At 53.3% G+C, this 27,726-nt stretch overlaps 1 protein-coding gene across 1 annotated transcript; it reads left to right on the top strand.

The window, feature by feature from the left end:
• The first annotated feature begins 1,454 nt into the window (after positions 1-1,454).
• MAPKAPK2 (MAPK activated protein kinase 2) lies at positions 1,455-20,319 on the top strand. Its single transcript, XM_031605890.2, has 10 exons — positions 1,455-1,733; positions 15,039-15,178; positions 16,694-16,758; positions 17,184-17,263; positions 17,354-17,480; positions 17,888-17,963; positions 18,059-18,183; positions 18,317-18,402; positions 18,646-18,726; positions 19,048-20,319. Exons 1-10 carry the CDS (start codon positions 1,470-1,472, stop codon positions 19,189-19,191), a joined length of 1,188 nt encoding a protein of 395 aa, XP_031461750.1. The 5' UTR covers positions 1,455-1,469; the 3' UTR covers positions 19,192-20,319.
• Positions 20,320-27,726: the final 7,407 nt, after the last annotated feature.

The following is a 27,726-nucleotide window of genomic DNA, read 5'->3' as shown; positions in this document are numbered from 1 at the left end:
CTTTCTTTCTTTTTTTTTCTTTTTTTTTTTTTTGACATCTTTTATTTCTTTTTAATTCTAGCATCATTTTTCATTTTGAATTTTTATTTTTAAGTTTTACCTTTCGTTTAATTTCTTTTGGTTTTCGTTAAATCCTCGGGTGGGCGATGGTGGAGCTGATTAACCTGGTGCTGCTCCAGCTGTAGGCTCCTGCAGGACGCTGCTCGGGCTGGGTGACGGTATAAAAGGTGAATGAAACTGAAGGAAGCAGAGCAGCACAAGAGGTCTGTGGTTTTCTTTTGCTCACATCCCCCTCTGAGCTCAAGGCTGGGCTGGAGGGGTAGGAGGTGATGCTTAGAGGCCCTGTGCAGCTCCACAGTGTCACTGAACCGTGTGAGGTTGGTGTAAAGAGGTCTGGATCTCCCCCAGACGTTATTAATTGGGGTGACAGATGCTCCTCTTCACTGATGATGCTCTCTGATTAGCTGAAGCTGCTCCTGTAACAGCTACTGATCAGGTTTTGTTAAAAACTGACTTTTAAAGAGCGAGAGCTGACCTTTTCTAACAGATGGGGCTGTATTATTGGCTTGACTAACAGATTGGAGCAGATGCTATTGCTCATGGAAGGTACAGGCATGGCCCAGGGCCTCCTGCTCTGCTGCCAACGCTCCCCCCACACATTTGGGGCACTGGACTGCAGCTCGTTGCCCTTCTCGGGGTGTTTGTGTTCTCCTGGAGGCACCATGTGCTGAAGGTTCGGGGTCACAGCCATCTTCAGGTTGTGTTCACTGCTGTTTGTGGGTGATAGAGAGCCGAATGTAAACCAAGGGTGGCAAACAGACTGTGTATTTTGTATCCGCGGGTGAAACATCTGAATTTCGAATTTCATTCCAGCCGATAAACGTGCAGCAGGCAGCACGACAGCCCGTGGCATCCCAGTCCGAGCCGGGCAGCGTCTGTGCCGGATCCCGGACTGAGCGTGGAAGAGAGGGGGTAAATCATCACTTCATTCTTTCGGACGGTTCTCCCACGCTCCGCACGTTGGTAGCATTGTCCCCATCTCCTGGCTCCAAGGGATCTACTTCCAGATAAGAGCTACCGGCACGGCGGGCGCTCAGCGGCCATCAACCCCTTCCTACCACCCCCCGCTCCGCTTCTCCCAGCGGGGCCGGGCCGTGCGTTCGGTTCCCCCGCCCCGCCGAGCGCAGCCCATCCCCGCCCCGTCCCTCCCCCGTTGGCCGTGCCCGGCCGCGGCGAGGCGCTGACATCAGAGCCGAGCCGCGCCGGGAGGAGGAGGAGGAGGAGCCGGCCTCACCGGAGCCTTCCTCTTCCCGTCTCCGCGCTCGGGGCCGGGGCGCACCGGCGGGGGGCGGCGGCGGCGGCGGCGCTTCTCCCCTCCCCGTGCCCCGCTCCCTGCGCCCACCCGCCCGCCCGCTCGGCTCGGAGCCCTCCCGCACCCCGCGGCCCTCCCGCCGCCGCCGCCTCCCGCCATGCTTTCCGGGGCGCCGCCGCCGCCCGCCGGCTTTCCCAGCCCTCCGCCGCCGCAGCCGCCGCCGCCCCCGCCTCCCGCAGCTCCCCACGGACCGCCGCCGCCGCCTCAGTTTCCACCGTTCCCCGTGAAGGGCGGCCTGCAGATCCGGAAGAATGCCATCACGGACGACTACAAGGTCACCACGCAAGTGTTGGGGCTCGGCATCAACGGGAAAGTTTTGGAGATCTTCAGCAAGAAGAGCGGGGAGAAGTTCGCCCTTAAGGTGCGCGCCGGGGCTCTCCGCACTCTCTTCCCCCCGGGGCTCCCAGGTCGGGCTCCTCCGGGTCCCCGGGCGGTGCGGGCGGTTCGCCCCGCCCCGAGCCCCGCTCCTCCCGGCGGCTCCGCGCTGCCCTGTGAGAGGGGACACGGGCAGCGAAACTCGGGAACCGGTTCTGCGGAGCGGGCGGTCGAGCTGCGGGCGGCCCGGACAATGGGAGCTCTGCCTCCCTGCCCTGCTGCCCGTCCGGCCGAGTTGCTTTCTATTAACAGCACCGGGATGTAGCTTTATGGCTTTCTAATACAAACAAAGCCAATAACATCTGCTTGTGCTGCCTTAGGAGCCCGGGCTTGGTGGAATTTGTCGGGTGAGTTTGTTTGCTCCAGTTGTTTGAGTGGCAGACTGACCTGGGGTCTCTGCACAGAGCTCCATCGGTGCCCACAGGTCTCCCCAGGCTCCATGAATCAGCGCATAACAGCGAGCAGCAACAGAGCATTTCCGTGTTACTCTACTCATCCATTGTCTGTAACTTGCTCCTTAGCATCCCCTGTTTAGCTGTGGATCTTACAGACAGGCATTTCGGTGATCCGGAGGTTTTGAAATCACTTGTTGAGGGAAGGAAGGCAGCAGCGTGTCTCCCTGCTGGAGAGGGACAAGGGGAAGTTTGTGGAGATTGGAGCCGGGTGATGCGGGTGCAGGCAGCCTGGGAGCGCCGCGTTCCCAGCAGAGCTGCAGCTTTCACCCATGCAGGAGCTGTTCAGAACCTCGCTGTTACCCTGAGGATGGTGAAGGCTGAACAAATAACCGTCTGGATCTGTAACCCCCACCTCTTGTTTGTAGAGTTGCCTCTCTGTTGCTCTCAGGGTTTGCCAGTGTGAATGAATGAACAGGTGGGCTCTGGAGGTACAAGTGGCGCTGCTAAGGTACGTGGGGACAGGATGGTGTGGGAAGTGTGTGGCTAAGGGCAGCCTTGTTCAACAGGATGATGAGAGTTTGACTTTTCCTCCCCAAAAAGCAGGCAGTTTCCATTAGCTGCACCCCGTTATGCTGCAGGGTGACACGTGTTGGCAGTTCGTTTGGGTGGAAATCAGCAAAATCCTCTTCTGTTTTGACAGATGCGCTCTTCACTGCTTCTACAGTTGACTCAACCCTATAAAGCGTGGATCCGGCACTTCCCTTTTGCAGTGCTAAAAGGGGAAGGATGGAGCGGCGGTGCGGGGATGGGTGACACCAGGGCTCCTTCTGGGATGTCTGGGGTTGCACTGTGCTCCCAGTGCTACCAGAGCACAGTGCAGCAGCTGTCAGGACTTAATGCTGGGTGCTGTATCGAAAAGCATCTTGCAGAGCAGGACTTTGTGTTGTAGGTCAGAATGCCTGAGCAGCCCTTGGAGGGTGATGCTCCAAGATCTCTGCTTTGGAAAGTTGCTGGTCTTCTGCCCTCTGTCCCCTGTCCTGGCCTCTTTGCACTTCCCCGATGCAGAGAGGAGTGTTCAGCTGAGCTCTCTGGCTTTTCAAAGAGCAGCACAGCTGCTGCTGTAAGCAATTCCTTCCAGCCCCTTAAAAACCGTTCCGTGGGGGGTTTGGGATCCCAGACAAGCTGCCCTGTGAGCACAGACCCACAGGGTGACAGCCTGGGATGCGATGGGAGCTGACTTCATTCATCCCTTGTTCCGTAGTTGGGACGATGTCTCTGTTGGGGACCTACGGAGGTATTTAGATTGGAATTACTCATGGGCTGCATCAGCGTGGAATGATGACCTAAAGCAGGATGCAGAGAAGTGATTGCATCGAGTCGTCATGTTTCAGATGATGCTTAAAAGAATTCTGATGGCCTCTAGCCAGAAGCCACAGCTGAAATCTCTTGGTGCCGCCTGCTTTGGTGGTGCAGCAAACCTTTCCATTCAGAACAGTTTCTCTTTACATTTTCTGTTCCAAGATCTCTTACATTAATGCAGTCCTCTGCTGGAGGGAAACAATTGTGTGTCTCCTTAGTATTAATGGTGTCTTCTGGTTACATTGTGCTTCCTCTTGGACCAGGAGCAGCTATTATGTTGCTAAACCCAAACAGAGATGCATTGAAGCTAGCATTTTGCTGAGGGTCAGTTTGCTTAAGAGCACTTTTCAGTGCTTGGGGAGAGTTTGTGCTCAGACTTAACGTTCCAGCAGCAATGAGAACGTTACAGCCAATTTTCTTCCAGTGCAATGGTCCGTGGCAGAGATGCATCATTAAGTGTAACAGTGCTGTGTGGTGAGTTAATGGATGGTAGTTTTATTTGCTGCACCTAGGTAAAACGTGGAGCTATTCCTTTGCTTCTCTTCTTGATCACTGTTGTTTATTTCACCAGCTTCCTGCCCTCAGTTTTATTCTTCAGTATCAAGAAGGACCTAAAGCACTCAGGATTTCACATGCAGGGTCAGGGATGCACCTGAGCTGCTAATCTCAGCCCGCAGCTGCTGGGACCCTGTTGGGTGCACAGTGTTTTACTGCTGGGTGCTGAGCAGCATGGGAATGTGAAGACTGTAGAGAAGTGATGGAGCTGAAATATGAGGTTTGAGTGGATTCTTACCCGTTTCTTCCTTTTACCTCGGTGCCGTTTATTATTAAGGAAAATTAGGCTTGTAACCTCTGTGAAAGTTTCTGTATGTAGGTCACTGCTGACCACACTTGGGCTGCTGACCAGTCAGGCTGCTGGCGTTATGTGATGCAGGCTGTGATGGTGGCACGGGGCTGCGAGCTGCAAATCCTGCTTTTAGCTCATCTTTAGGCAAGGTGCAGGTGGGAGGTTGCTGTCTGAATTCAGCGTAAGGCTGGGAAGTGGCAGGAAACCCAGACTGGAGAATGGGCCAAGTAGAGCAGGTGATGGGTTTGTTTCTTGGCTGCGTGTCACTGATGGGACAGTTTTCCTTTAAAATAAACCATCCTCACCCAAATTTCAGAGTAGGAAATCTTCACCTCTTCCTTCAGGTGGGAGAGCCTCAGGCTGTCTGCAAGGCTGTCCCCTCTCACAGATGGGTTTTGGAGCATCCTCAGTGCTTCAGGGCATGTTTGCGAAACAGTCTCAGTCTCACTCAGTCTCATCAGATAAGGTGAGCGATGGTTCCTCTGATGGAGGAAGGAGCCCAGCACTTTTGTGGTTCATTATTCTTCTGAGCTGCCTGTCCTGGAAGTAGGGCAGGCTGTATTGTAGCTGTATCTGCACAGTGCTGGGGGGGTGTTTGTGTAGCTGGTGGCCTTGTGGTCAGCCGTCATGGCTAAGGTGTTGTATAAAGGCACATAAGGAAGCAGAGCACCCTATTTCCCATGGCTTTCTCTAGCTTCATTTGAGATCACGTGCTTTATCCTTCATATAAGCCAGCTGGAAAAATACCCTCGAAGTGATGGAGTGTGTGAATATCCTGGGCTTTTGCTCCAGGGGAACAGAACACACGTTCTGTCTGCTGTACTTTTGCTCCTGTGTCAGTGGTGGGATTTTTTTGTGAGCTCTACCATGTATTTTATGTAACCCAAAATGTTTTCACTGTGGCTTTTTGTGCAACTCATAGTTTTAAAACCGTGGAAAGTATCGTGACATCACCAGGGCTTTTCCAATGCAGTGGTTTATTATCTCATTGACCAAAAGAGTTTACTGAGTTGGGTTTTGAGTTTGTTTAAACAATTTATGATCAGCTATAATCCCTTCAGATTACATTACATGTTCCGAACAGTCATATTGACAACACAGATAAACTGATAACAGCCTGGGAGCTGGGGGCTGACTTTTGCTTTGGCAAATGCTCAGGAAATGATAGGGCTCTTTCTCTTAATGACTGAATGCCTTCAGCCTGGGGGCTCGTAAAGGAGATCAGTGCTTCCTATGCTTGCAGGCTGGGAGGTGAGGGGTTTACTGGGGTTTGCCATAAAGTGGGAGCCTAAATGCGTGCCTTCACAGATGACATCTGGATAAGCCCAGTGTTCTCATGCCTTGGCTGGACAGGTCAGGAGAGCTCCAAGAGAACTGTAGCTGAGGAAGCATGGGGGGATGTGGGGGGCTTGCTCTGTGCTGATGTTATGGGTGGAAGGAGGCTGCACGGTGTGCTTGCTGTAGGTTCCAGGCCCACGTAGGGCTTGCAGGCTGCAGTCAGGCCCCTCTCCCAGCCCGGCGTGCCTGGCCTCAAGTTGCAGCATTCAGGCAGCATGAGCTCACCTCCTGGTTTCCAAGAATAACGCGCTGCCTCCCCTCCCCTGCGCCGGGCTGGCTGCTCTGGGGCTGCCCCTGGGGCCTCTCAGGCCTGTGCTCCCCCAGGCCTCCCCTGCCATGGCGTGGGGTGCTGCTGGGCTCCTCTCCCAGCTGTGGGGTGGTCAGGACCCATTTGAGCCCGCAGGTTGAGTAAGGAGAGTCTGAGGGTTGGAGGTCCATGAGGATCAAGGCAGTCCTTCCACCAGCCCCACGGGCACAGCACTACTTGATTTATTTGATTTCTTTTCCTTAATAAACCCACTGGGAAGCCAGGCTGTCCCAAGCTGCTGTGCTGGGATGGGGCTTCAGCACGATCTGTGCATCCTGATGACCACCTCTGGGCAGCTGGCGTTGCTCCTTTGCAGTGAGAACCCTGCATGCAGGAAGCGAGGCTGAGCCCAGAGAGCTCCAACAACCTTGTATGCTGTGCTGGGAGCACGTGGAGCCCAGCCACCCTCGAGCCTGATGCTGCTGGGGAGGATGGCGTCATCTTTCCATGAATTAGTGCATCATGTTGGTGCGTGGCTTTGCTGTGACAAAGGAAATTCTCCCAGCGGAAAGGGCAGGTGAGCAAGTTGGCTCAAACAGCCTGAGACTGTCGCGGTGTTTGCCGTCATATGTAATGAGATTATTTAAGCTGTTGGCATCAGGGATGCATGTGATTATGCGCCCGAGCGCCCAGCAAGCTGCAGTCTAAACTAGAGATAAAGTTCAAAATACACTCTCAGATCTGAATGTTCCTGGGGTGTCCAGCCAGGCAGGCACTCTGCAGTTCAGCTCCTGTAAGATATCCCACTTTGGGATCATTGGGAGGACGGGGTTGTTTTCTCCATCATAACCACATTTCTGCTTCTCAGTGTGTGCCCCTGCTCACAGGCAGCTCTCTGGGTTCTCTTGATGAGTTCAGCCCTTTCAGCTCTCCTGTCCTTAGGATGGCAATGTGTATGAGTTTGGGCTGTCATTGCCATGTGCCTTTCATGCTGGAGGAGACAAAATCTGCACAGCAGTAGGCCAGGGCTTTGCTGAGGGGCTGAGACCTCCAGTGCTTTTCAGGCAGCCCCATCTCTGGGTTCTCATGGGGTGGATGTGGAGCATCCTCTGCTGTGACTCTGCAAAAATGAGCAGTTCTCAGTCTGCTTTCCTTGCCCGTGTCCTTTAGCTCTGAAACATGGTGTAGAGCTCGTGTAGCCTCTTGAAAGGCTCCTTGGACTCCCTGCCAAATGTGTGTTTTCAGGGAAAGAACTGGAGCTGGGACTGCTTGGAAATTTGGCAGCGTGTTCCATCAGTCCAGCTGGAGCTGATAGGTGCGGGTGGAAGCAGGTTCAAGCAGCACTGCTTGGAAATGAGCACAGCATCCCACTTGTCTTATCCTCAGCTAGGCTGGGGGAGAGCATGTGCAATCAGATCTAAGCAAACGGGGAATAATGTGTGTTATCTTCAGCTTGTTGTAAAAAAGAAAAAAAAAACAAAAACAGGGAGGAAGGTTGGTCTGGTAGCAAGACTGTTTTTATTTTAAGTAGTAATGATAGCCGTATTGCGTGTACTGTCTTGAAATTCAAGAACAGGTTTAATAAATACTGTATCCATGTGCATTAGCAGAAGGGCAGGGATTGCGCTCGCTGTTTTTATCGCTGTGGGTATCATGTCCCATCCCCTTCTGACACAGCCAGGCTGCAGGAAGCATTGGAGCCCGTATCGCCTCCTCTCTCATGCTCTGCTGCATCTTCCTTTTCCTCTCCAGCCATTTCGCAACGTTGCTGCTCATGAGTCTGAGCAGATCTCTAAGAAAACACGGGCTGCTGTTGCACAAGTTGCTCTGCTGCAGTGGCTGGATGCCTTTCCGTGGGAAGGGGTGGACTTGCTGGGAAGTTTAAAACCAAGCTGCCTTCTGGAAGTCATCAGAGCTGGGCGCTGGTGTTTTGGGGTGTGTGCACCCCGTGCCATGAGCTAGGTGTGGGTTTCCAGCTGTGGCACATTGTGTGGTGCCTTGCCCATGGGAAGGAGGATCTGGGGAGCCTGCCTGAAAATTCCCTGCGAATGCCTTCATTTGGCTAACTAGGGGGCTTGCAAGATTCTTGCTTTTTTTTTTTTTTCTTCAGTGAGTTTCCCTGCAAGGAGAAATCTCTTCCCAGCACCAGGGACACGAGAGAGAGCAACCGCTCTGCGACTGATGGGAAATTCACTTTGACTCTTGGATGGAAGTTCAGAGCACAGGAACTCTCCCTGCTTTCCTGTCTGACCGTGTAAACATGCAGCCCTCTCCTACTGGCCAGGCTGTCCCATCTGGGAGCTGGCCACACCTCACTGCTTGGCTCTGGTGACTCAGTGGCTCATTCTGTGTTAGCATCTCCCTCCTTGTATCCCCGTTCACACTCTTTATTCTGCTTTGGGGATGAAACTTGCAGTGTGTTACCGTGGGGGGAGGAACATCTCCCTGCCCGTGGCACAAGGTGGTTTTTTCTGGAATTGGTGCAAAGCAGGACCCAAGAGCTGCTTCCCCTCACCCTGTGCCTTTGGGTCCATGGTGAACCAATGTGTTCAGCTGACAGCTACCAGGTTGGTTTGGTTTTAGGCGCTGGGGATGGGGATTGTCCGGGATGAACAGTCCCAGACAACTCTCCAGACACTGGGGCAGTGGCAGTAAATGCAGTGATGGTTTTTGTTTGTTTGTTTTTCATCTTTAAGTGCCCCTTCTTTTTTGCTTTTATCCTTTCATCCCCCTCAATGCAGCAGCGAAACACTGGCTGTCGTACTTAGTAAGAAAACAAGGAACTTAGTACTAAAAACTGCCTAGCAGTGGGATACTGAGCGTCTGTGAAAGGATCAGCAAGTCTTCCCAGCATGTGCGTGTTCTCACTGTGTACTTAAAAGATGCAAACAGATAAAACCTCAGCTATTGACTCCTTGCTCTGCAGTGTGTTCAGTGCTGGACCTCTTCGTGGGAGCTGCTTTTAGACACCAACATTTCCTTCTCAGTCGTGGTGAGAGGGGAGAAGGTTTTTCCTCTGATGGTGCTTTTGGAGGCGTGTGCGTCCCGGCGCTCTGCTGAATTATGCATGCTTGCGGGATGAGGTATTCCGAGGTTACGGCGCTGATCGGGCTGCTGAGCCCGGTCCTGGCTCTGCCAGACCTCCCTGCCTCCCTCCTGCTCCCCGTGCCCAGCGTGGGGCTGCTGCTAGTGCTGGGAGAGCTAATAATAGCAGCTGTGTCCTGAGTGCTTTAATGAGGTGCCAGCAGGATGCGAAAAAAGGGCTTTTTAAAATAGAAGCGTAACTGTGTTTTCCTCTCAGCTGGAATTGTCTCACCGTGCCCGGTGCAGAGGGGCTGAGCTCTGCAGGGGGGGTCGGGAGCTGGAAGTGCTGAGGGCTGGGAGCTGGGGGGGGCTCGGTGGGGCTTCCCACACGTGGGGGCAGCTCGTGGGTGGCAGGAGGCTCCCGGCCTCATTGCTGCTGCGGCCCCAAGGCCCCTTTCAGCTCCAGTTGCTCTGCAAAGCCATGTGCAGGGATGGTGGAGGTGTGCAGGGATGGTGGAGGTCTGCAGGGAGGCACAGCCTGCTGCTAGTGGGGTTGCTTGCTTGTTCTCACTGCATTGCTTTGAGGTCAGGATTTCCTTTGAAATGCTTCTTGCTCCGGTGCTCAAAGGTACGCGTGCCCATGGATTGCTTTGGGTTGGAGGGTTGCTCAGCTCTTAACCCGTGTGGGTTTGTTGCAAAACGTTTGCAGTGTGCCGCTGTACAAACTATCTTACGGATCCTGCAGAATGCCTGGGCTGCGGGATATCCCCGGAGCAGCAGGAGGAGGAGCGGGGCAGCTCTGGGAAAGCCCGAAGAGCTTTTACGGTGTGGAGCGGAGGACAAAGGCGGAGGAGGGCGGTCACAGCTCCGGGGGGAGCATGCTCAGGGAGGCAGCCGTGGGGCCCCTGCTTGCGCAGACAAAGGCTTGTTATGAAATCTCCGTGTTGCTCTTGTTCCGACCTTCCCCCTGCACAACACAAAACCTCCTTTCAATAGCAGCAGCGACCGCTTAACGCAGGAGCTGGTTACGTAGGGCAGCAGCCGGCCCCGTGTCCCTGGTAGCACCCAGACCACGTGGGGGCGGCAGGGTGGGGTGGGGGGATGGAGGGGGCACAGCTCATCCCAGGGCATTCCTACATCCCAAACGTTGGTTTGGGGTATGGAGAGGGGAGCTGATTGCCTCTAGGGTGATGTGGCACATGTGGGATGCGTGATTGGGGTGCAGAGCTCTGAGTGACCCTCAGGAGTGGGCTGCTGTGATTGGGGCGAGCTCAGGAGTGGGCTGCTGTGGTTGGGGTGTATGTCCCTGGGCTTGGTGTCAGGAGATGCCTGCTGACTGCTGGTGTTGACAAAGCCTGCCAAAGGTACAAAATGCTCTTAAACAAATCACCGTGGGGAGGACGGAGTGATGCAAACGTGCTGTGCGTCACCGAGCTTCAAGGGCACGTAAATAAAACCTTGGTGATGCCCTGAATGGTGATAGGAGCTTCGGGAGTGCTGTGCTGCATCCTGTTGGCTTTTCCCAACCCATCTGGGAGAAGGAGTCTTCTCAAAAATGCATTGAATAAGTAAATATGGGGTTCCCTCTGCAGCCAGGCAAAGGATTGCTCTGAGGCTGGTGGGAGTCAGGGAGCCAGAAGGATGCTCCAAGATCCTGGTGCTTGCTCAGGGCTGGGCCCACTGGTGTGTTTGCCTGGGAGGGACCCTATGGACACAGGGCTGAAGCTGGCACCCTGCTGTGGCACTGAGATGCTGCAGTGTGGGCTGGAGCTGTGGATTTTCAGGCCGTGCGTGCTGCCTGGGGAGGGAAGTACAAAGTACGTAGGTCAGAGCCGAGTTAATGGTTTACACAGTGCTTGCTTCTGTATTAAACACACCCGTAAATATCAACCACTTCCTATCATAAAGGACGTGTATGTGCTTTTCCATTCACGAGTGCAGCAGCTCTGATAGGAAATCTGATTAGACACATGGCTTCAGGGCTGGGATCTGAAGGGAGGGCTGGAAGCAGCCTTAAAGGCTCTGCAAGGAGGTGGTGATAAAGCGACTGAGTGTGAAACACCGGCTGGCCTTGGTGTAGCTCATGTGAGGATGTTGTTCACCCCTCCCCGACTTCTCATTTTCCTTTTGCTTTTTGTAGTGTGGACCCTGGTGCTGATGGCAATGCTGTTTTCTGTCTGGCCCTGAGCCAGGGCTGTCTGTCCTTCTCACCCGGTGTCACAGCGATTGCCAGCAGGAGGTGACCTGAGGAAGGGATGAACAGCATTTAGGGCGTTCTGGGGTCCTTTCACCTCTATGTGATTTATGCCCTGCTCAAGCATCAGTCCAAGCTGCTCCTGCTAAAAGAAGCAGGCTGGGCTAAGGTATTAACACACAGTGCAAACCCTTACTGTCTCATTAGGACAGAAGAATAATGAGCGAGTCACCAAAATTCAGTACTACTTCTGACGTACGGGATGGTGGTGAGAATAGGATCATCCCCAGACAAAACCCAGGAACCGAACGGTCCTCTGATGTTGTTTTTCTCAGATACATGAAGCAGACACTCCTCATTTGTCTCTATTAAGCGCTGCCGCCTGCCGTTGGCGTGCCGTCGCTGCGAGGCTCTGAGTCAGCAGGGCTGCCTCGTGCTGCCATTTACCTGCTCTGACTTCTCCCCTGAGTTCTGCAGCCCCATCCCCGCATCCTCATCCTGCTGTCCCTGCTCTGCTGGTGCCCTGGGTACTTGCACGGGACCCTTAAATCGCTGTACTTGGATTTTGCTGCAGCGGAGCCAGGCTTGCTGAGCAGCAGCATCCCACTGCATGAGGCCCTGGCAGGTGGCTCCTGGTTAAGCCACAGCCTTTTTGCTCGTGTCCTTTGTGAGCCCGGATGGCCTTTTGTTGCTGCCTGAAAAGCTGAATAGCTGCCACATCTGTTGGGGTGAGGAAAGGCTCAGCAGATGCCCTGGGCTGAGGGCAGCAGGGTGGGAGTCCTCGGTGTCCCCCTGCAGTGGGACCAGCCTCAGCTGCACTCCCATGGCGTTGCTCAATGCTTGCAATGCTCTTCCTTCCGGGATTTTGCTGGCTTTGCTCTTGCAGGGCTCCTTGTGAAAGCATCATGCAATCACCACAGTTCTTCCCACGGCATCCTGCATCCTCTGCCCGCTTGTGAAACTGCCAACTCACGTTGGCATCGCCAGCAAAACATGTGGCCACGAAGGCGTGGGGGCTGCAGGAGATGTTTGAAAGGGAAAGTAAGCAGGGAGGAGGAAAGAGCCCAGGAAGCTGGGCTTCCTCCCTGCTCTCCTGTTGCTCTGAAGGGGACCACAGCTGGTGGGGGCCTGGGATGCAGCTGTGTGGGGCTGTCTCTTTAAGGGTCCCAAATGGTGTGATGCTAAAAGCAGCAAGCAGAAGTAGTGGTTGTAGTCTGCTGCTCAGCTGGGTCCTGGTGGGGCAGGAGCTCTGCAAATGTGTTGGCAGCTGTTTGGGTTTTTTTGTTTGTTTGTTTGTTTCTTTTGCCAGAGCAAAGTGTGATGGGGGAGCAGAAAAATAAAGATACATCTGGCTGTGGCAGCAGGTTGGGGCTGCTGTTAAATCTCTGAGCTGCGGGATGCCAAGCAAAGCATGGTCCTGCCCTGCTGGGTGCCTGTAGGGAGCTCCCTGCTTCCACCTGCTGTGACTCACACACACGACATCATGGGGGGTGGAGGGGCTGATTCAGCTGTGTGTGTGGGGGGGGAACCAGAGCATGTTCTGTGTGTGCTCTGCTGCCTTCCTTCCTTCCTGGCTCCTACCCACCTCTCTGCAGCACACTGAGGGTCTCCAGGTGCTCTCAGTCATTGCAGAATTTCATGTGCCTGATGCTGCTCTGAAGACCTGGGCAGCCCCAGCCTGGCACCATGGGCTGGGGGCAGTTAACTTCTGAATATGAGGTGCTTTTCCTATTGCAGCCTTCTCTTTGCCAGACGAGAAATATAAATATAGTTGTGCCCTGGATACCAGAGTTAAAACGGGGACATGGGCAGTGTTACCAAACACACCCAAATATGCTGGACGTAGGGCACATGTGACCGGAGTGAGCAGCAGACTGCAGAAAGATAGCTTTGTTTTGCAGCATTAAAATGGTGTTAATGGAATCTGGGGGCAGTGGTTAAAGCCCTGAGCTACAACTGGGAAAACCAGGGCTCAGATTGTAACTGGGGATGGGGATAAGCCGATCTTTGTCGCTTTCCTTGAACGTGTGGTGCTGTGTTTTAACCTGAAATGGGAAAGCGTGAAGGTTTGTTGTTGGCTCTGCAGAGCTTGTTGGGCTCAGCACCAATGGGTGCTGTAGAGCAGGGGATGGTGGAGGTGGAGATGTAGGATGCTGTTATCATGGCTTGGGCATTACCACATCCCTTCTGCATCCCCCTTCCCCTCCTACCTCCCTGTGCCTGGCCCTTGGTGGGCACGAGGAACATTTCCTAAATAGACCCAATCATGCCCTTAACGAGGCTGGCTGTGCTCTTCCATCCCATAGCCAGCAGGAGGCTGGCCTGTTGGCTGAGCTGAATGGCAGAGGGTGTTTGGGAGGCCATCAGGAAGCTGTTTGCTTGCCTGTGGGTGCCTGAGTACAAAAACAAATGTCACAAAAGCAAATGTCACTGCTGTGCTGTACAGGTAATGGAGGTGGCTGCCTCGAGCTCGTTAGGAATACAATTAAGCTCCCTGAAAAACGCTTTAAAAATTGGGTGCTTTTTTGTACATCTCCTGGTTGTCTTGCTTAGAATTACTCCGTCTGCTTCCTGCTGTTCAATTTTCCCACTGTGCAATTACTATTTTTTTCCTTTTTTTTTTTTCCCCCTTTAAACTTCCTGACTCCCCACCCAGGCTGTTGGAGCAGAGCTGTGGATAACAAAGCTTTTCTCCAGGCTCTGTCCCAGCTGCGTGCTGCTGGAGATGCAGCAGCCTTTCCTCCACCAGTTGTGATGCTGTGGAGCAAGGTGTGGAAATACAGCATGATTTTCCCTAAGGCCAATCCTATTCCTGGTGCCAGAGCCCCCAGTGCCAACCTGAGGTCAGGGCAGTGCGTGCTTTGCTCTGCCAAACCCAACCCCAGAGCTGCTGAAGGCAGGAAGGAAGATGAAATACACTCAGGATAGGCACAGTTGTTGCTCTATATTTAGAAGTATAATAATTAAGGCTGGTTGTTTATCCTGACGAACGCGGTAATTAATAGTCTGTGGCAGCCTAGCAAATCCTTCCTGCACCTGGGAACTGTGAGTTGTCTTTGGGAAGGGCAAGGGCTTCATTAGAGGGCTGCTGCTATTTGGGGAACATCTGGCTGCTGCTTTGGCCCTTCCTCGTGTGTGCTTTGGGCTCGTGGCCTCTGGAGCTGCCTGTGTGTGGGGCCCTGAGCAAAATGACCCCACCATGAGCAGAAGGTGAGGCGTGGAGCCAGACGTGGTGGCTGGATGCAGATGCTGGCCCTAAGGAACAGTGCCTGCGGATGGGCAGTGTGTGACTGCCTGGGGAGGATTTTGGTGGCACACGGCGATGCGATGCTAACAAAGCTGCTTCGTGAGCACAGTGAGAAGTGGTGCTGGTTGGTGTCCTGGGCTGCAGGAATCTCAGATGTGACGCGGGGAAATGAGGACAAGTGGCTTGTGCTGATGTAAGGATGTAGGGGAGAAGGATGCAGAGGAGCCCTGGATTCGTGGGGGAGCTGAGAGCAATTCAACCCCGTGTAATGCACAAGCCTGGCTTCTGCTGGAGTGCTGCGGTACTGCAGTGCTCCCTGCGGGGCCCAGGGCTGCAAACGGGGCACTTCCAGCAGCTTCCATCCCTGGAGCTGCTCTTCATTGGCTTTTGCTATCCACCAGGATCGCTGGCGCTGGATCAGGAGCTCAGCTGAGGGTTAACAGGACGGGCTGCACTCTGTCACCCCCCCCCGGGTGCTCCTCGGAGCGGTGGCTTTGCGCTGCTCCCGCTAGATGGAGATGGAGGCATTGCATGCAGCACCAAGCTGTGCTCGCACAGTGCCTGCCTGCCTTGCCTGGGCACGGTGCTTGCTGCTCTGCTCCTCGGGGCGCTGAGCTGATGGAGTTCTGCCTCTTTGCAGATGCTGCAGGATTGCCCCAAGGCGCGCAGGGAAGTGGAGCTGCACTGGAGGGCGTCGCAGTGCGCGCACATCGTCCGCATCATGGACGTCTATGAGAACCTCTACCAGGGGAGGAAGTGTCTGCTCATTGTCATGGAGTGGTGAGTGCACTGGGGCTGTGTGATGGGGAGGGATAAGGTGTCCCACTGGGGGACACTGGTGTTGTGAGAGGTGTTGCATCGTGATGTTCAGGACGGACTTCCAAGGTGCCGTGTGCCCTGCATTGGTTCTGAGTCATTCTGAAAGCTCGTTCAGGCTTCAGGCCTGAGTTCTGGCAGCAGATGGGTCATAACCAAACTCGCTTTGGCCGAGCAAAGCCAGGCTCAGCACCAGGTGCTGGCACCCAGCGGCGCAGTGCGGTCAGCAGCACCGCAGCCAGCAGCACTGCTGAGCCAGCCTGCTTTGGGTGGCTGCTTGATACAACATGGGGAGGAGGAGGGATGAAGGGGAAAGTATTGAAACCACATCCCAACCGCAGCTGTGATTTAATACAGCTTTCTTGCCAAAACCTCTGGCAAGCTGGCAGGTTGCCTGGGGGGGCAGAGGGTGCACGGAGAAGCTCTGGGATGGGAAGAGGCTCTGAGAACCATATCAGGACCTGGGAGCTGCAGGTGGGATAGACTGGGATAGGATGGGATGTCTGCCTGCATAGGAGGAGAGTGGTGGAGTGATGGGCAGTGCATCCTTAGGGTAGGGACAGTGGGTGCTGCATACTATTGTGGTGACTTCCCCCTGTCCAAGGGATGCTTGGGATGCAGCTCCATGTGCAGTGCAGTGTGACCATAACCATGTGATCTGTGGTACTCCCGGGTGGTTTGGTGCTGTCCATGTTGCAAGGTGTCCAGCTTGAGATGCTATCTGCACCAGGAAGGCCAGCAGCTGTTTCTGCTTGAATTAGATAAGGCTGAGACAGGAAGTGCTGTTATCCCTGTTCTCATGGATAAGTGATCCCTGATCTTATCCTTGATCTGTCTTGAAGCTGAGCCTTTCCTTAGGGCACCTGGGGAGCCCTCGAGGCCCAGGAGTCATTCCAGTTTCCCAACCCTTTCCCAGAGCCTTATCTGTGAGCTGCTCTGCTGCATTGGAGTCCATTTCTGCCTCTCTCCATCCCATCTCCAAGCCAACATAAACCATGCCACGCAGATCCATTGGTAGAGCTCAGCTCTGCACCCAGCCTGTTGGGATTTGGGAGATGTCACCCATTCCCATGTGGGCTCATGGCACCTTGCTACGCAGCCACCTGAGCTCAGCACTTCACACAGCACGGGGTTTCATCACCAAGGAGGTAGTTGGCCTAGTTTAGCTCACGAGACAAGAAGTACTCTCGCCACATTAGAGCATTTTGCTGTCTTTACTGTAAATGTGTTTTTGTGGCTTGGTGGGCAGACCACGTCCGTTCGTGCCTGGCATCTCTGCAGCGCATGCGAATCCTCTGCCCCTCTCATTTCTGGAGCACCGCTGTCTAGAAGTATCAACCTCAGAGTGGGGATGGAGAGGAGGTGCATCTCTTGCTGAGCTCATGCAGCACTTGGCTGGGCACCAAAGGGTCTGACATTGCCTGAGCTGGAGCTGCTGACACGGCTCCCCTATCCCTAACCCTGCTGCTTCTCTTCCAGCTTGGATGGTGGGGAGCTCTTCAGCCGGATCCAGGACAGGGGAGACCAGGCCTTCACAGAGCGGGGTATGGTGCCCACCTCTATTCAATCCTTGGGCAATTTCTTGCTCCTTGTAGGAATGTCCCATTCCCCTTGTATTGGTATCAGGGTTTTGCATTTGGGGAATGCCAAGTTTGGGTGTGGGTGCCCAGCCCTTGTTCACAACCCCAGTTTTTCTTGCTCAGTCAAGAGCAGAGCTAAGGGATGTTTTCTCAGCACTCCAGTACAGAAACACTACCCCCAAATCCATAAAATACGAACTCTGGGGGTTGTGGTTTTATAGGGAACACATGATCTGTAGAATCACTGCTTGGGGAGGGAGGTTTCAGGTAGAAGAAGCACTTTTGGCATCAGCCATAAGCTTTGACTCCTGGTCTGAACAGTAACCTAGGGGACAGTGCCTGCTGTAAGTCACCTACAAATGCTTTTATTGGTTTCCTTGCTGCTTCAGAGGCCTCGGAGATAATGAAAAGCATTGGAGAAGCCATCCAATACCTGCATTCGATCAACATCGCGCACCGAGATGTGAAGGTAGGAGCAGTGCTGAGCCCTGCCCTGCCACAGCACTGCTGGGGCTGTCCCCAGCCCTGCCCTCACCTCTTATCCCTTGTCTTCCCGCAGCCGGAAAACCTCTTGTACACCTCCAAAAGGCCCAATGCTGTGTTAAAACTCACTGACTTTGGCTTTGCTAAAGAAACCACCACACACAACTCCTTGGCCACTCCGTGCTACACGCCGTACTACGTGGGTAAGCTGCTGGGGGCTGAGCTCTCAGATCTGCAGAGCTGGGGGTGAGGGGATCCCTCCTCGGTTGGAACTGGAGGGAAGCTCAGAAGGATCAGGCTTACAGCCCATCAGCCCTGCACCCACCTAATGGTGAAGCAGTTTTTGGGATGTCACTTGCTGGATTGCTTTGTAGTGCTTTTGGGGTTTTGCTGCTTTTTGGGTGTAGCTTTGCTCATGCTTGCAGGATGAGCTGCTCCATGCATGATACTGCTGCGTGCAGCACTTGGCACAGGCACTGCATGGACAACACTGCTGTGCCTGTGCTGCAGCTTCATGCTACAAGGTGGCACAGGCCCTGCACATTGCACTGGAGCTGCACAGCCCTGAGAGTTTTGTCTACACCCTCAAACTCACTCTCTTATCCCTCAGCCCCTGAGGTGCTGGGCCCGGAGAAATATGATAAATCCTGTGACATGTGGTCCCTCGGCGTCATCATGTACATTCTGTAAGTCAGCCGTTCCCTCTCCATCCTGGTGGGGTGTCCCATCACCTGCTGCTTCCTGCTGGGAGCACACACTGATGCTGCCCCGCTCCATGCAGGCTATGTGGGTACCCCCCTTTCTACTCCAACCATGGCCTCGCCATCTCCCCTGGCATGAAGAAGCGAATCCGCATGGGCCAGTATGAGTTTCCCAACCCGGAGTGGTCGGAAGTGTCAGAGGAAGGTAAAGCCTGTTGTGGGGCCATGTAGGCTTGAACTGGGTTGAGGCATTTGGGGGCTGCATGCAGGTGTTTTGGGGCTGGGGGAGGAGCTGCCCTGGGACCTACCCGTGCCCCCTTCTTCTCGCCTTCTTGCAGTGAAGCAGCTGATCCGCAACCTGCTGAAGACGGATCCAACTCAACGCATGACGATAACGGAGTTCATGAACCACCCCTGGATCATGGTGAGCAGGGGGATAAGGGGTGGGGATGGGGATGGGAGCTGGGATAAGGGGGTGGGGATGGGGATGGGAGCTGGGATAAGAGGTGGGGATGGGGATGGGGGCTGGGACATGGGGTGGGGATGGGGATGGGGGCTGGGACATGGGATGGGGATGGGAGCTGGGATAAGGGGGTGGGGATGGGGGCTGGGATAAGGGGTGGGGATGGGACATGCCTTGCTGATGCTGCTCTGCTCCCCCCTGTAGCAATCCATGCAGGTGCCCCAGACCCCCCTGCACACCAGCCGTGTGCTGAAGGAGGAGAAGGATCTATGGGAGGATGTGAAGGTAAGACTCTTTTGAATTGGTTTTCTTCCTCCAAAAGCTCTGTGCTCCGGGTGCTGCCTGGTTCTGCCTTCCCCTCGTGCTGGGCAGGTCCCAGATTGGACTGATCCACATTGGAATTGCAATTCAGTATAAAATTGCAACGCAAATCCCAGTGGATGGAGTGGGCTGGAAAAATCAGCTGCAGGTCCATTGGTCCCATCCCATGATTTCCTTATGACTGGGACTGGGGGAGGTGGCAGGGTGTGCAGGGAGGGTCCCTTGGGGTCTCTTTGGGGTCTCACAGCAGAGCTGATGGGTGCTGTGCTCTGCCCATCCCTGCAGGAGGAGATGACGAGCGCGTTGGCCACCATGCGAGTGGACTACGAACAAATCAAGATCAAGAAAATCGAGGATTCCTCCAACCCTTTGCTGATGAAGAGGAGAAAGAAAGCCAACCCTGCGGAGCCTGCTGCACTCCCACACTGAGGGCGCCCGCGCCGCCAGCCCTTGAGAAAGCAATAACTATATATATATTTTTTTTAAGAAAAAAAAAGACAAAAAGAGGCAGACTGTTATATCAAGCGCATGGAATTCAGACATTTATACCAGACTAGTTATTTTTAGCTACTCACCTGTGTTTCTGACCTTTCTGGAGCAGGCGATGTCCCCCATCTGATCCACGCTCTCCAACCCAGGGGGGTTTTGTCCTATAGGTGAACGACGCTGATAATTGGATTTTATTTTTTTTTCCCTTTTGTGAAGCATTTTTGTTTTTTTTATTTTTATTGTGGATTTTTTTTTTTTTTTCCTTCTTCCTTCCTTCCAAAGACATGGAAATTCCTGTGGTGACCTTCCTGTAGGGTATATAACATAAGTATTTTTTAAAACTACTGTAGAGCTGAAACCCTGACAGCGTGCTCCCTGCGTGGAGCGCTGGCTTGAGGCAAGCTTCGGGCAGGGCTTGGGGAAGGAGAGCTCCCAAAGCAGCCATGGCGGGGTTGATGGGTGGCCTGTTGTCTCCCCGGCCTGGAAATCTGCTGCTTTTAAAGCACGCTTGGGGGAAAAAAAAAAAATGAGGAAAAAAGTATTTTTGGAGCCCTGCCCTGCCTTGGAAGCCTTGCCGCTCGCCGGGGGCGCAGGGCTCTCCGCAAGCACCGCGTGCGTCTGTGCTGCTGTCTGTCCGTACGTGGCTGTGCGTCGGTACGGGGCTCACCCCCACCCTGTGCCATCCAGTTCTGACCTCAGGGCAGGCGGGGGGCCGGGTTTGGGGGTGTTTCCCCCCCTGGTCCCCCAATCTGTGCAGGGCAAGGATGCTTCCCCCTCTCCCCACCCGCATGATGCTGTGCTGGGGGTCCCCGGGTGATGGAAGGAGGGGATGCGGTGGTGCAGGGCTGGGGTCTTGCTGCCCTCCAGTGTGGCTCCTATTGGGGGGGGCTGGGAAGCCCCCATCCCCGAGCAGAACAGTGGCGCTGAAGTCTTTAATCCATGAGTTGTTATTATTAATTATTATTATTGTTTGTCACAACGTTTCACCGCATTTAATGTGCTCGGGGAGAAAGAAGAACAGTTTTTTAAGGCCATGTTTAGTTTTTAGGTGATCTTTTAGACACTGTATGCAATTTTAATTTGTTTTAAGAAACAGTTTTTATCTTATATATATATATATATATATATAATTTTTTTTTTTTTTTTCTCCCATCTGTTGGCTTATACTAACCTTTCTGGTCTGCTCTTCGGTCCTTTGGATTAAAGACTCTTATTGCGTCTCCCAGTCTCTCCTCCTTGCTCTCCAAGTGGCTGCTGGTGATGCCCTGAAATGTCTCCTAAGCAGCTGAGCTCCCCCCAGAGTGTTTTTCAGGGACACAGTGCTGCTGCCCCACCAAAGTCCCTTCGTGTGGGGATATGGTGAGATCTGGTGGCCAGGTCTGCCTGGATGATGCTGCAGGTGGAGTTTCTTGCGTGGCATTGCTGCTGGGATGGGGGGATTTTGGGGCTGTTTTGGGGCCATGGGTGCTGCACTCAGGTGCCAGCAGGGGGAAGTAAGCATCCGGAGTTGTGGTTGTGCTGTGGGCACTGGGGCACACATGGTGCTGCCACTGTCCCCTCTCTGCTGGCTGCTGTCCCAGCAGGTGACACATCAGGATCTGCAGGCGCTGGGAGCTGCTGCTGCTCATCCCTGTGCTTGGCTGCAGCATCTGCAGGCGGGGAGGAATTATCAACACCCCCCCGTGTTGCCCTCCTTGTGCTTCTGGAGGTGGAGATGCTGCTGTGCTGCTCCCAGAGGCGCCACCACGGGCTGCTGTGCAGCTGTGCAGGAAGGACAAGCGTCCGATCCCACAAAGGTGCAAGAAGGAGCTCTGGCAACCTCCTCCCATCATCTTTGCAAGAGCCAAGCGGGGAGGAGTCATTCTAGCTGCCAAGTTCCAAAACAGTGAGCTCATAGCTGCTACCCAGCAGCGCGCCGTGGCTGTTTGCACAGCGCAGCTCTCCCCACGGAGCGGAAATGTGGACTGTACAAACACGCACTGCACCCAGAGGTGTGAAGCACAGTAGATCAGCTTTGGGCTCAGCCCACAGCGGCCGTTAGTGCTTGGGGCTTGCATAGGTTCAACGTTTTGGAAAGAAGTTCTTTATAAACAAACGTAATCCTAGAGATAAAAGCCCAGTGTGGGGTGGGAGGTTGGCATTTGCTTTATTTCTCTTCCTGCCCTTCCCTGCAGATCGCTCCGGAGGGGCCCTGTGCAACCCAACTCCTTTTTTCTGTCACCGCTTTCTGTCTGTTGAGGTGGATGAAACCAGAGCTGTGTCTTTTCTGTAAAGATTCTGATACTAAAAGGAATAGTGGGGTCGGTGTGGGCGGCGGGCGAGAGCGGGGACTTACTCACACGGGGCCATATTTTGTCACTTTGGGTTCGAAAGCAAAATTTTGAGTCAGATTTGTTCACAAAGTACTGGAAGCGAACAGGGTGAGAAGGATAGGAGAGGGCGACTGTGAGCTGGGGAGAGGCACGATGGTGTTCTCTATGATACCTGGGGAGAGCATCCTCTGAGCTGATGGGGCTGATGGACCCAATCATGGGAGGAGGTGCTCTTGTTCTCCTGCTTTTCACAAGGGGAAACCTTTGAAACCCTGAGCGATGCAGGAACAGCAGGAAGCCAATTTGTGTGAAGATGTTCATTCACTCCTTGGTAGATTCAACCGGTGAATATCAGCACTGTGCCCCTGCACTGATGTCACCCAGTTCACCCTAAACTTTGCTTGACCCTAACAGCAGACAGAGGTGGCTGATAGGTACTGGAGGCTGGGGATGAGGTAAGTGCTATATCCCACTCTTGGAAATTGCATCAGTGACAGCGTGCAGCTCTGAGTTGCATGGCCCCAGTGCTCCTTCCCTCAGCACCTCCTCACCCATTGCTCTTCATCATTCCAAGAACCCGCGGTTGGATTCTGCTCTCCTATTGCTCTGAGCTCATCCTCAGCGCTGCTGTTAAAATAACATCTGCATCGTATTCAACCTTTGACCAACCTCACCCATCACATCATCCCCATACGCGTGTGCTGTGACGTCGGTGCCCAGCGCTTCATGTAAACTCAAGGAACCCATTCGTGTTATGTGCTGACTCTAAAGGAATATGTGAAAGATTCACCGCAATTCTTTAATGCTCGGTAGGAAAATAAGACCCACCTTGTTATTTTTGGTAGCAAACTTCCTGCTAAGAAGAAGAAAATACATTTCTCTCTCTCTTGCGGGGATCGGTGTTGATCAAAAACCTGGCGCCTCTCCAGGGGGACCGTCAGCATTTGCTGCTACCTGAGAGATGAATCACGGAGATCTCATTTCCTCGTTGGCGATGAGCAAAGTGCCTGCAGCTCTTGCAAGGACAGAGATGAGGCCTGGGCTGCTCGGGGCATAGCACAACGCGTCCATCTCCTTTGTGGTGTTGGTCAATGCTGGGCAACCCCCGGAGGGACGATCTGTGCTGGGGATGTGCAGACAGGAAGGTGTGTTGTGCAATGGGCAGCAACCAGAGCAGCGCTGAGCGCTGTGCACTGCTGGCTATCTGTCTGCACCTCCAGTTTTCTAATGACAAGGGTTATGATTTTTCCCACGTGTGCGTTACCATAAGCTGTTCTCAGTGCAGTGGAAGCTAGCCACGGTCTTCTGTTGGCTGAGCAGGCTTTGCCTTCGTTGCGTTGCTGCTCTGTTGGTCCCCAGGTGTGCTTTGCACAAGGCTCAGGTTTTGCTTCTGTGGTGTTTCAGAGCTGTGCTGGGATTCCTTGCAGCTCTGTTTGGAGCTGCCCCAAAGCGGCCCCAGTGGCAGGATGGGGCTTGGCCATTTCTCCTGGTTTGGGGCCACTTCATAGGCTCATACACTGGCATGGCTGAGATGCTAATTAGGCTTTCTTGAGTGTTTTAGTTAAAACGCCAGGCATTAGTCTTGCTTGACCCCATGGTGAGGTGGGTCCTGCTGAGTGCTTGCTGAATTTGAATGTAAAATCACAGAGACTTTGGACAGCACTCATTAGGGTGATGATGACTGATAAACTCAGCTGTAAAAATGGGCTGTGGAGGAGCACCAATCCACTTTTTTTTTGCTGGCAGAATGGGGCTCTCCCGCAGTTGCCCTGTTATATTAAAGCAACTTGGATGCTTCCCTAGCTGGGAAGGCAGAGTTGTTCCTCATTTCTCTGTAAACCCTGGTGACTACTGAAGCCAGCACAGAGCTGTCAGTGTGTTATGGATAGAGTGTGAGGGCTGTGCTGGTCACAGGAGCTGGGCTCAGCATTGCAAAAGTGAGAAACTGAAGTTTCATCTCAGGGAAAAAGCAATTTGGCATCGCTGCCAGGAATTGAACCTTGCAGCCCTGCCTTGACCCCCTGGATTGCCTGGAGCAAAGAAGTTGTTGCTTCAGGGTGTGATGAAATGGTGGAGAGACTCTGCAAGAGACAGGAGCACAGAAAACAGAGATGTGAGGTGAGAGCTGGCTGGTGTGTGTCATTGCATTGCCATCCTTATCCAATGGAGATCTTCATCTCTTTAATCAGAAAGCCCAGCACTTGGATTGAGCATCCAAGGAGCTGGTGTGGCTAAGGCAGTGATTTCCCTTCCTCCTTCCATATCACTGTACAATGGGGTGAGTCTTTGGTAGAGCTGTGCTCAGCCCCTTTCACAAACTAATAGATGGCATAGGATGAAAAAACATTGCAGGGATCACACATCTCAGTCCTGCAAACCCCCAGGGTTCAGTTCCAGCACCGGGAGCCGAGCCCTCAGGATACATCAGGATGGAGTGATTGAGTGAACAAAGAGGAAAGCAAACGGCGGCTGTTCCTGTTGGGTCCCCGAGCTGAGGGTAAGCGGCCGTTAGTCATCATGAAACCATCTGCCGTGTCGAGGAGACGCACAGGGCTCGGTAGTGCAGCCCAACACACTCGCATGGGAAGGAGCTTCGCTGAAAACTGGAGGCTTGATGAGAACCACTGCCCCCCGCAGGGCCCTGAGCTGCTATGGGAGCAATGAGAGGAATTCCTTTGCTTTTCACATCCCGCTGTCCAACCCTGGTGCTCTGCACATCCCATCGCCCAGCCCTGGGGGTAGCAGCTGCAGGGAGGAATCGCTTTGCACATCCCCTAGCCCCTCATATCCATTGGTTTTGCTCGTGATGCTCCTTGTGCTGTGCTTGGTTTCTGCAGTAGAGCTGCTTTCCTGGGTGTGGATCTGTGCTGGAAAAGGAGACAGAATGCTCAGCTCTGCTCTGTAACTCTACAGCATTGTCAGTAACCATTAAAGGCAGTGCAGCAGGGTGGGAATGGGCAGGTAGAGGGCTTTAGCAGTACTTTTGTAGGGATGTTTTGATCTATGTTGAGCCCTTTCTTTTTTTTTTTTTTCCATTTGCCTTGCGTCTCGCTATGCTCTTCAGAAAGAAAGGAGTTGGTGATAGGAACCTGCAAAGCACCGATTTCAGTCACATGGGGCTAAAATCTAGGGCACAGAGAGGCATTAGCATGGCCCGAAATGTTAAAAAAACCCATTAAATAACAAGTGCTAACTGTAACCACAACTGAAATCGGGAGAGTTCTGAAAGCTTTTGCAGTTTTGATTTTGTCTTTTTGGCGCTTCGGTGCCCTCATGGCACTGAAATTTGGGTCCCCATCCTGTGTGGCCCATTTGAAATGGTGCCGGTGCCCAAAGGCACCCTTCCTCCCTGTTAGCAGAAGGTGAGTGGCTTTCAGGAGAGGTTCCAAAGAGGATAAAATGGAAAAAAAAACAGAAGGATTTTCTTCTCCAGTCATGGGCACTCCAATGCATTTCCACCCTTGATGTGTTCCCCGTTTGAAGTGACTTTTGCTTATGGAGGATGGAAAAGCTAACGCTTGGGTATCCCAAAGTCCTCTGGAGTTTGTGTGCTCACATGGGTGATTGACACAACCGTTTCACCTGTGCAAACACTGCATGGATGCTCTCCCTCTCTTCTCTCTGTGCTCTGTGCTCTCCCAGAATCCAGGTGTCTTTCTGATGGAGAAGGGAAGGATGGAGCGGCCGCCCTCATGGCAGCACCTCATAGAACTGCTGGTGCCCACAGCAGTGATTCACCCGCACAGCTTGCCTGTTTCACCATTAAATCATCTGACACTGGGGTTGTGCAAGCTTGGACTTTGCTGGTTGTCCCTATCCCTGCTTCCGTGCCTCAGAGTGTGCGCTGTGCTTGAAGCATGGGCTGTGTTGCTGGGTTCTTAGGGAGGGAAATAAAGCTTAGGAGCGTGTTCTTGGCTTTGCTGTTGGAAGGAAGCCCTGTTGGTGGGTCGCAGTGGGAGCTGGGTGGGTTTCCATGCAGCAATGGCTGCACTGTGGCAGCTCAGGTTAACTGCTCTGCTGGGTTTGTGTTCTGGCTGGTTCCTGATGTCCTGCATTTCTTCACCCTGCGGGAGCTGAGGCTGTAATGAACACCCTCCTCCAATTCTTTTCCCATTGGGCTTAATGGTTATTTCTATTGTTTTAACTCCTATATGGTTTATCAGCATGCAATCAATACCAGGCTGCAATCTTTGCAGCAGCACTGATGCCTGGTCCAGAGGAGCTCATGCAGTGGTGAAGGGGCTCAAGGAGCCCTCAGGCAGTGGGGTTTTGCTCTCAGAAAAAAAAAAAAAAAAAAAAAAAAAGAAAGAAAGAGATACCCAGTGAGGGAACCATTTGCTTCCGTGGGATAAGAAATAAAACCAACAAACCAAAGAAGCAGAAAACCACCGCCTGTGAGAGATGTGACAGTCCCACGCTGTTACTGTAACACCCAGACTGACTGAGATTGGCAGGAACTACATCAGCACTACGTGGTGTGGGATAATGAATGCAGCACAGCAGCCAGAATACGGCGCAGCACATCTTGGGGTGCACGAGCAGCTGCAATGCCAAACCCCTGCTATATAGAACACTCATTTTGTTGTCTTTCTCCATAAAGGCTGATGTTTGAGGTGTGTGCTGGTGGATGTTGGGGCACCCAGTGGGCTGCCACCTGTCCTGATGCGTGCAGCACACGTAGGGGCAGGATGCAGCCTGAATTGGTGCATGTGCCACGTTCTGCTTTGAGGTGGGCGTGAGTCACAGCTGTGACTTGGGATGGTCCTGCTGTGTCACACTGCATGCTGCTTTCTATTCATCCTCCTTTTTTGTCCAGGCGTGGGAGGGACTGCTGTGGATAGGGATGGCCCGAGGGCACGGCCAGAAGTGACTCACAGCATGAGCTCCTCTGCTGGCCTTGTCATCATCAGTGAGGGATTCTGGCTTTGGTTGCCCAGGCAACATCTGCAGGGATTTCCAGAACCTCCTTCTGAAAACTCCTTGGGGATGAGACAAGCCTTTAGTCACAGGTGTGTGTGCATGTGTTGTGTGGCAGACATCCCCGTGTTTTGGTGACAAACAGCACGCACACGCAGTCTGCATGCAGCCCCAACCCATGGGTGTCTCCTTGCAGAGCACAGCTGTGCTCTGTGTCCTGCACCGAGCTGCTCCAGCAGCCTCAGGTAACTGGAAACCTTCCTGCTCTGTACAGTACGAGGCATCCCATCCTCTTCCTTCCTGTGGTTAGCTCAGCAGAGTGACTGAGCTTTACTGAAAAACTCACCGCCAAGCTGACTCAGCCTTTTCCCTAGGCAGGGGCAGGTGCTGTGAGCTCCTTGGGCTTCTACCTGGAACTGCTGCATTGGGCGCTGTGTGCCCAGGGGACAAAAGTCGTGTAGAAGGGGTGAAACTGCAGAGGGGGATATTGGCTGGTTGGTACCTCCTGTCTGATATGAGGTCAAGGCTCGTCCTGATGGAGAGCAAAGGTGAAGCCATAGGATCAGTGAGGGTGGAAAAGGCTGTAGGATGTTCAGGTCCAACCCCACCCCATCCATACTCTGCCCTCTGACTGCATCCCTCCCATGGACTGCATGGGGCAGAGTTTCTCTGCCATAACACAACAGCAAAGGGATGACTGGCAGGGGCTTTGTTACAGTGAATATTTCATTAGAAACTTGCATTTGAATGTGAGTCCCCTGTGTCTTCTTGCTTCTCTGGTCATTAATGCATGCATTGAGTCCTTGGAGGTCCTCCCTGCATTGCACCCATTCCCCATTTCCTCCATGCACTGGTGATGCTGTACAGCCACGTTAACAGCTTGAAAGAACAGAAGAGAGCCTTTGTTTGCCACAAGGTCTTTATTAGCAACAATAATATCTTTCTTTCCATGCAAACTGATGGAGCATCTCATACAGTGACAGAAGCTGGGGCTGTGCCCACCTCCAGTGAGGATCCAGCAGTGCCCTGAGCCAACAGCACTGCATCGGGAATGCTTCCCATGGGGATGCCCTTCCATCTCCGTACACACAAGAACAGAACAAATCACACATAAATAGTCACTTTTCAGCAGTAATTTACAGAGTACAGGAAAGCAAACAGCAAACTGGCTGTGTTTCATCATCCTGGTGCGCAAATACTTCTAAATATTAGAAGCAAATGCCCTCCAGGTCTTGGGATGTTCCTC

This window comes from Phasianus colchicus, chromosome 25 (assembly GCF_987193195.1).
Source record: "Phasianus colchicus chromosome 25, bPhaCol1.hap1.1, whole genome shotgun sequence".
Classification (NCBI taxonomy): Eukaryota; Metazoa; Chordata; class Aves; order Galliformes; family Phasianidae; genus Phasianus; species Phasianus colchicus.
Note: the sequence above shows the minus strand (reverse complement) of the source record. Positions and strands in the feature narration are given on the sequence as shown.

Excerpts from the sequence above, each read along its gene's own strand:
- MAPKAPK2 (XM_031605890.2), top strand. The coding sequence starts at position 1,470 with ATGCTTTCCGGGGCGCCGCCGCCGCCCGCCGGCTTTCCCAGCCCTCCG. Across the intron at positions 17,264-17,353 it reads TCGCGCACCGAGATGTGAAG|CCGGAAAACCTCTTGTACAC; the intron begins GTAGGAGCAGTG and ends GTCTTCCCGCAG. Across the intron at positions 17,481-17,887 it reads CTACACGCCGTACTACGTGG|CCCCTGAGGTGCTGGGCCCG; the intron begins GTAAGCTGCTGG and ends CTTATCCCTCAG.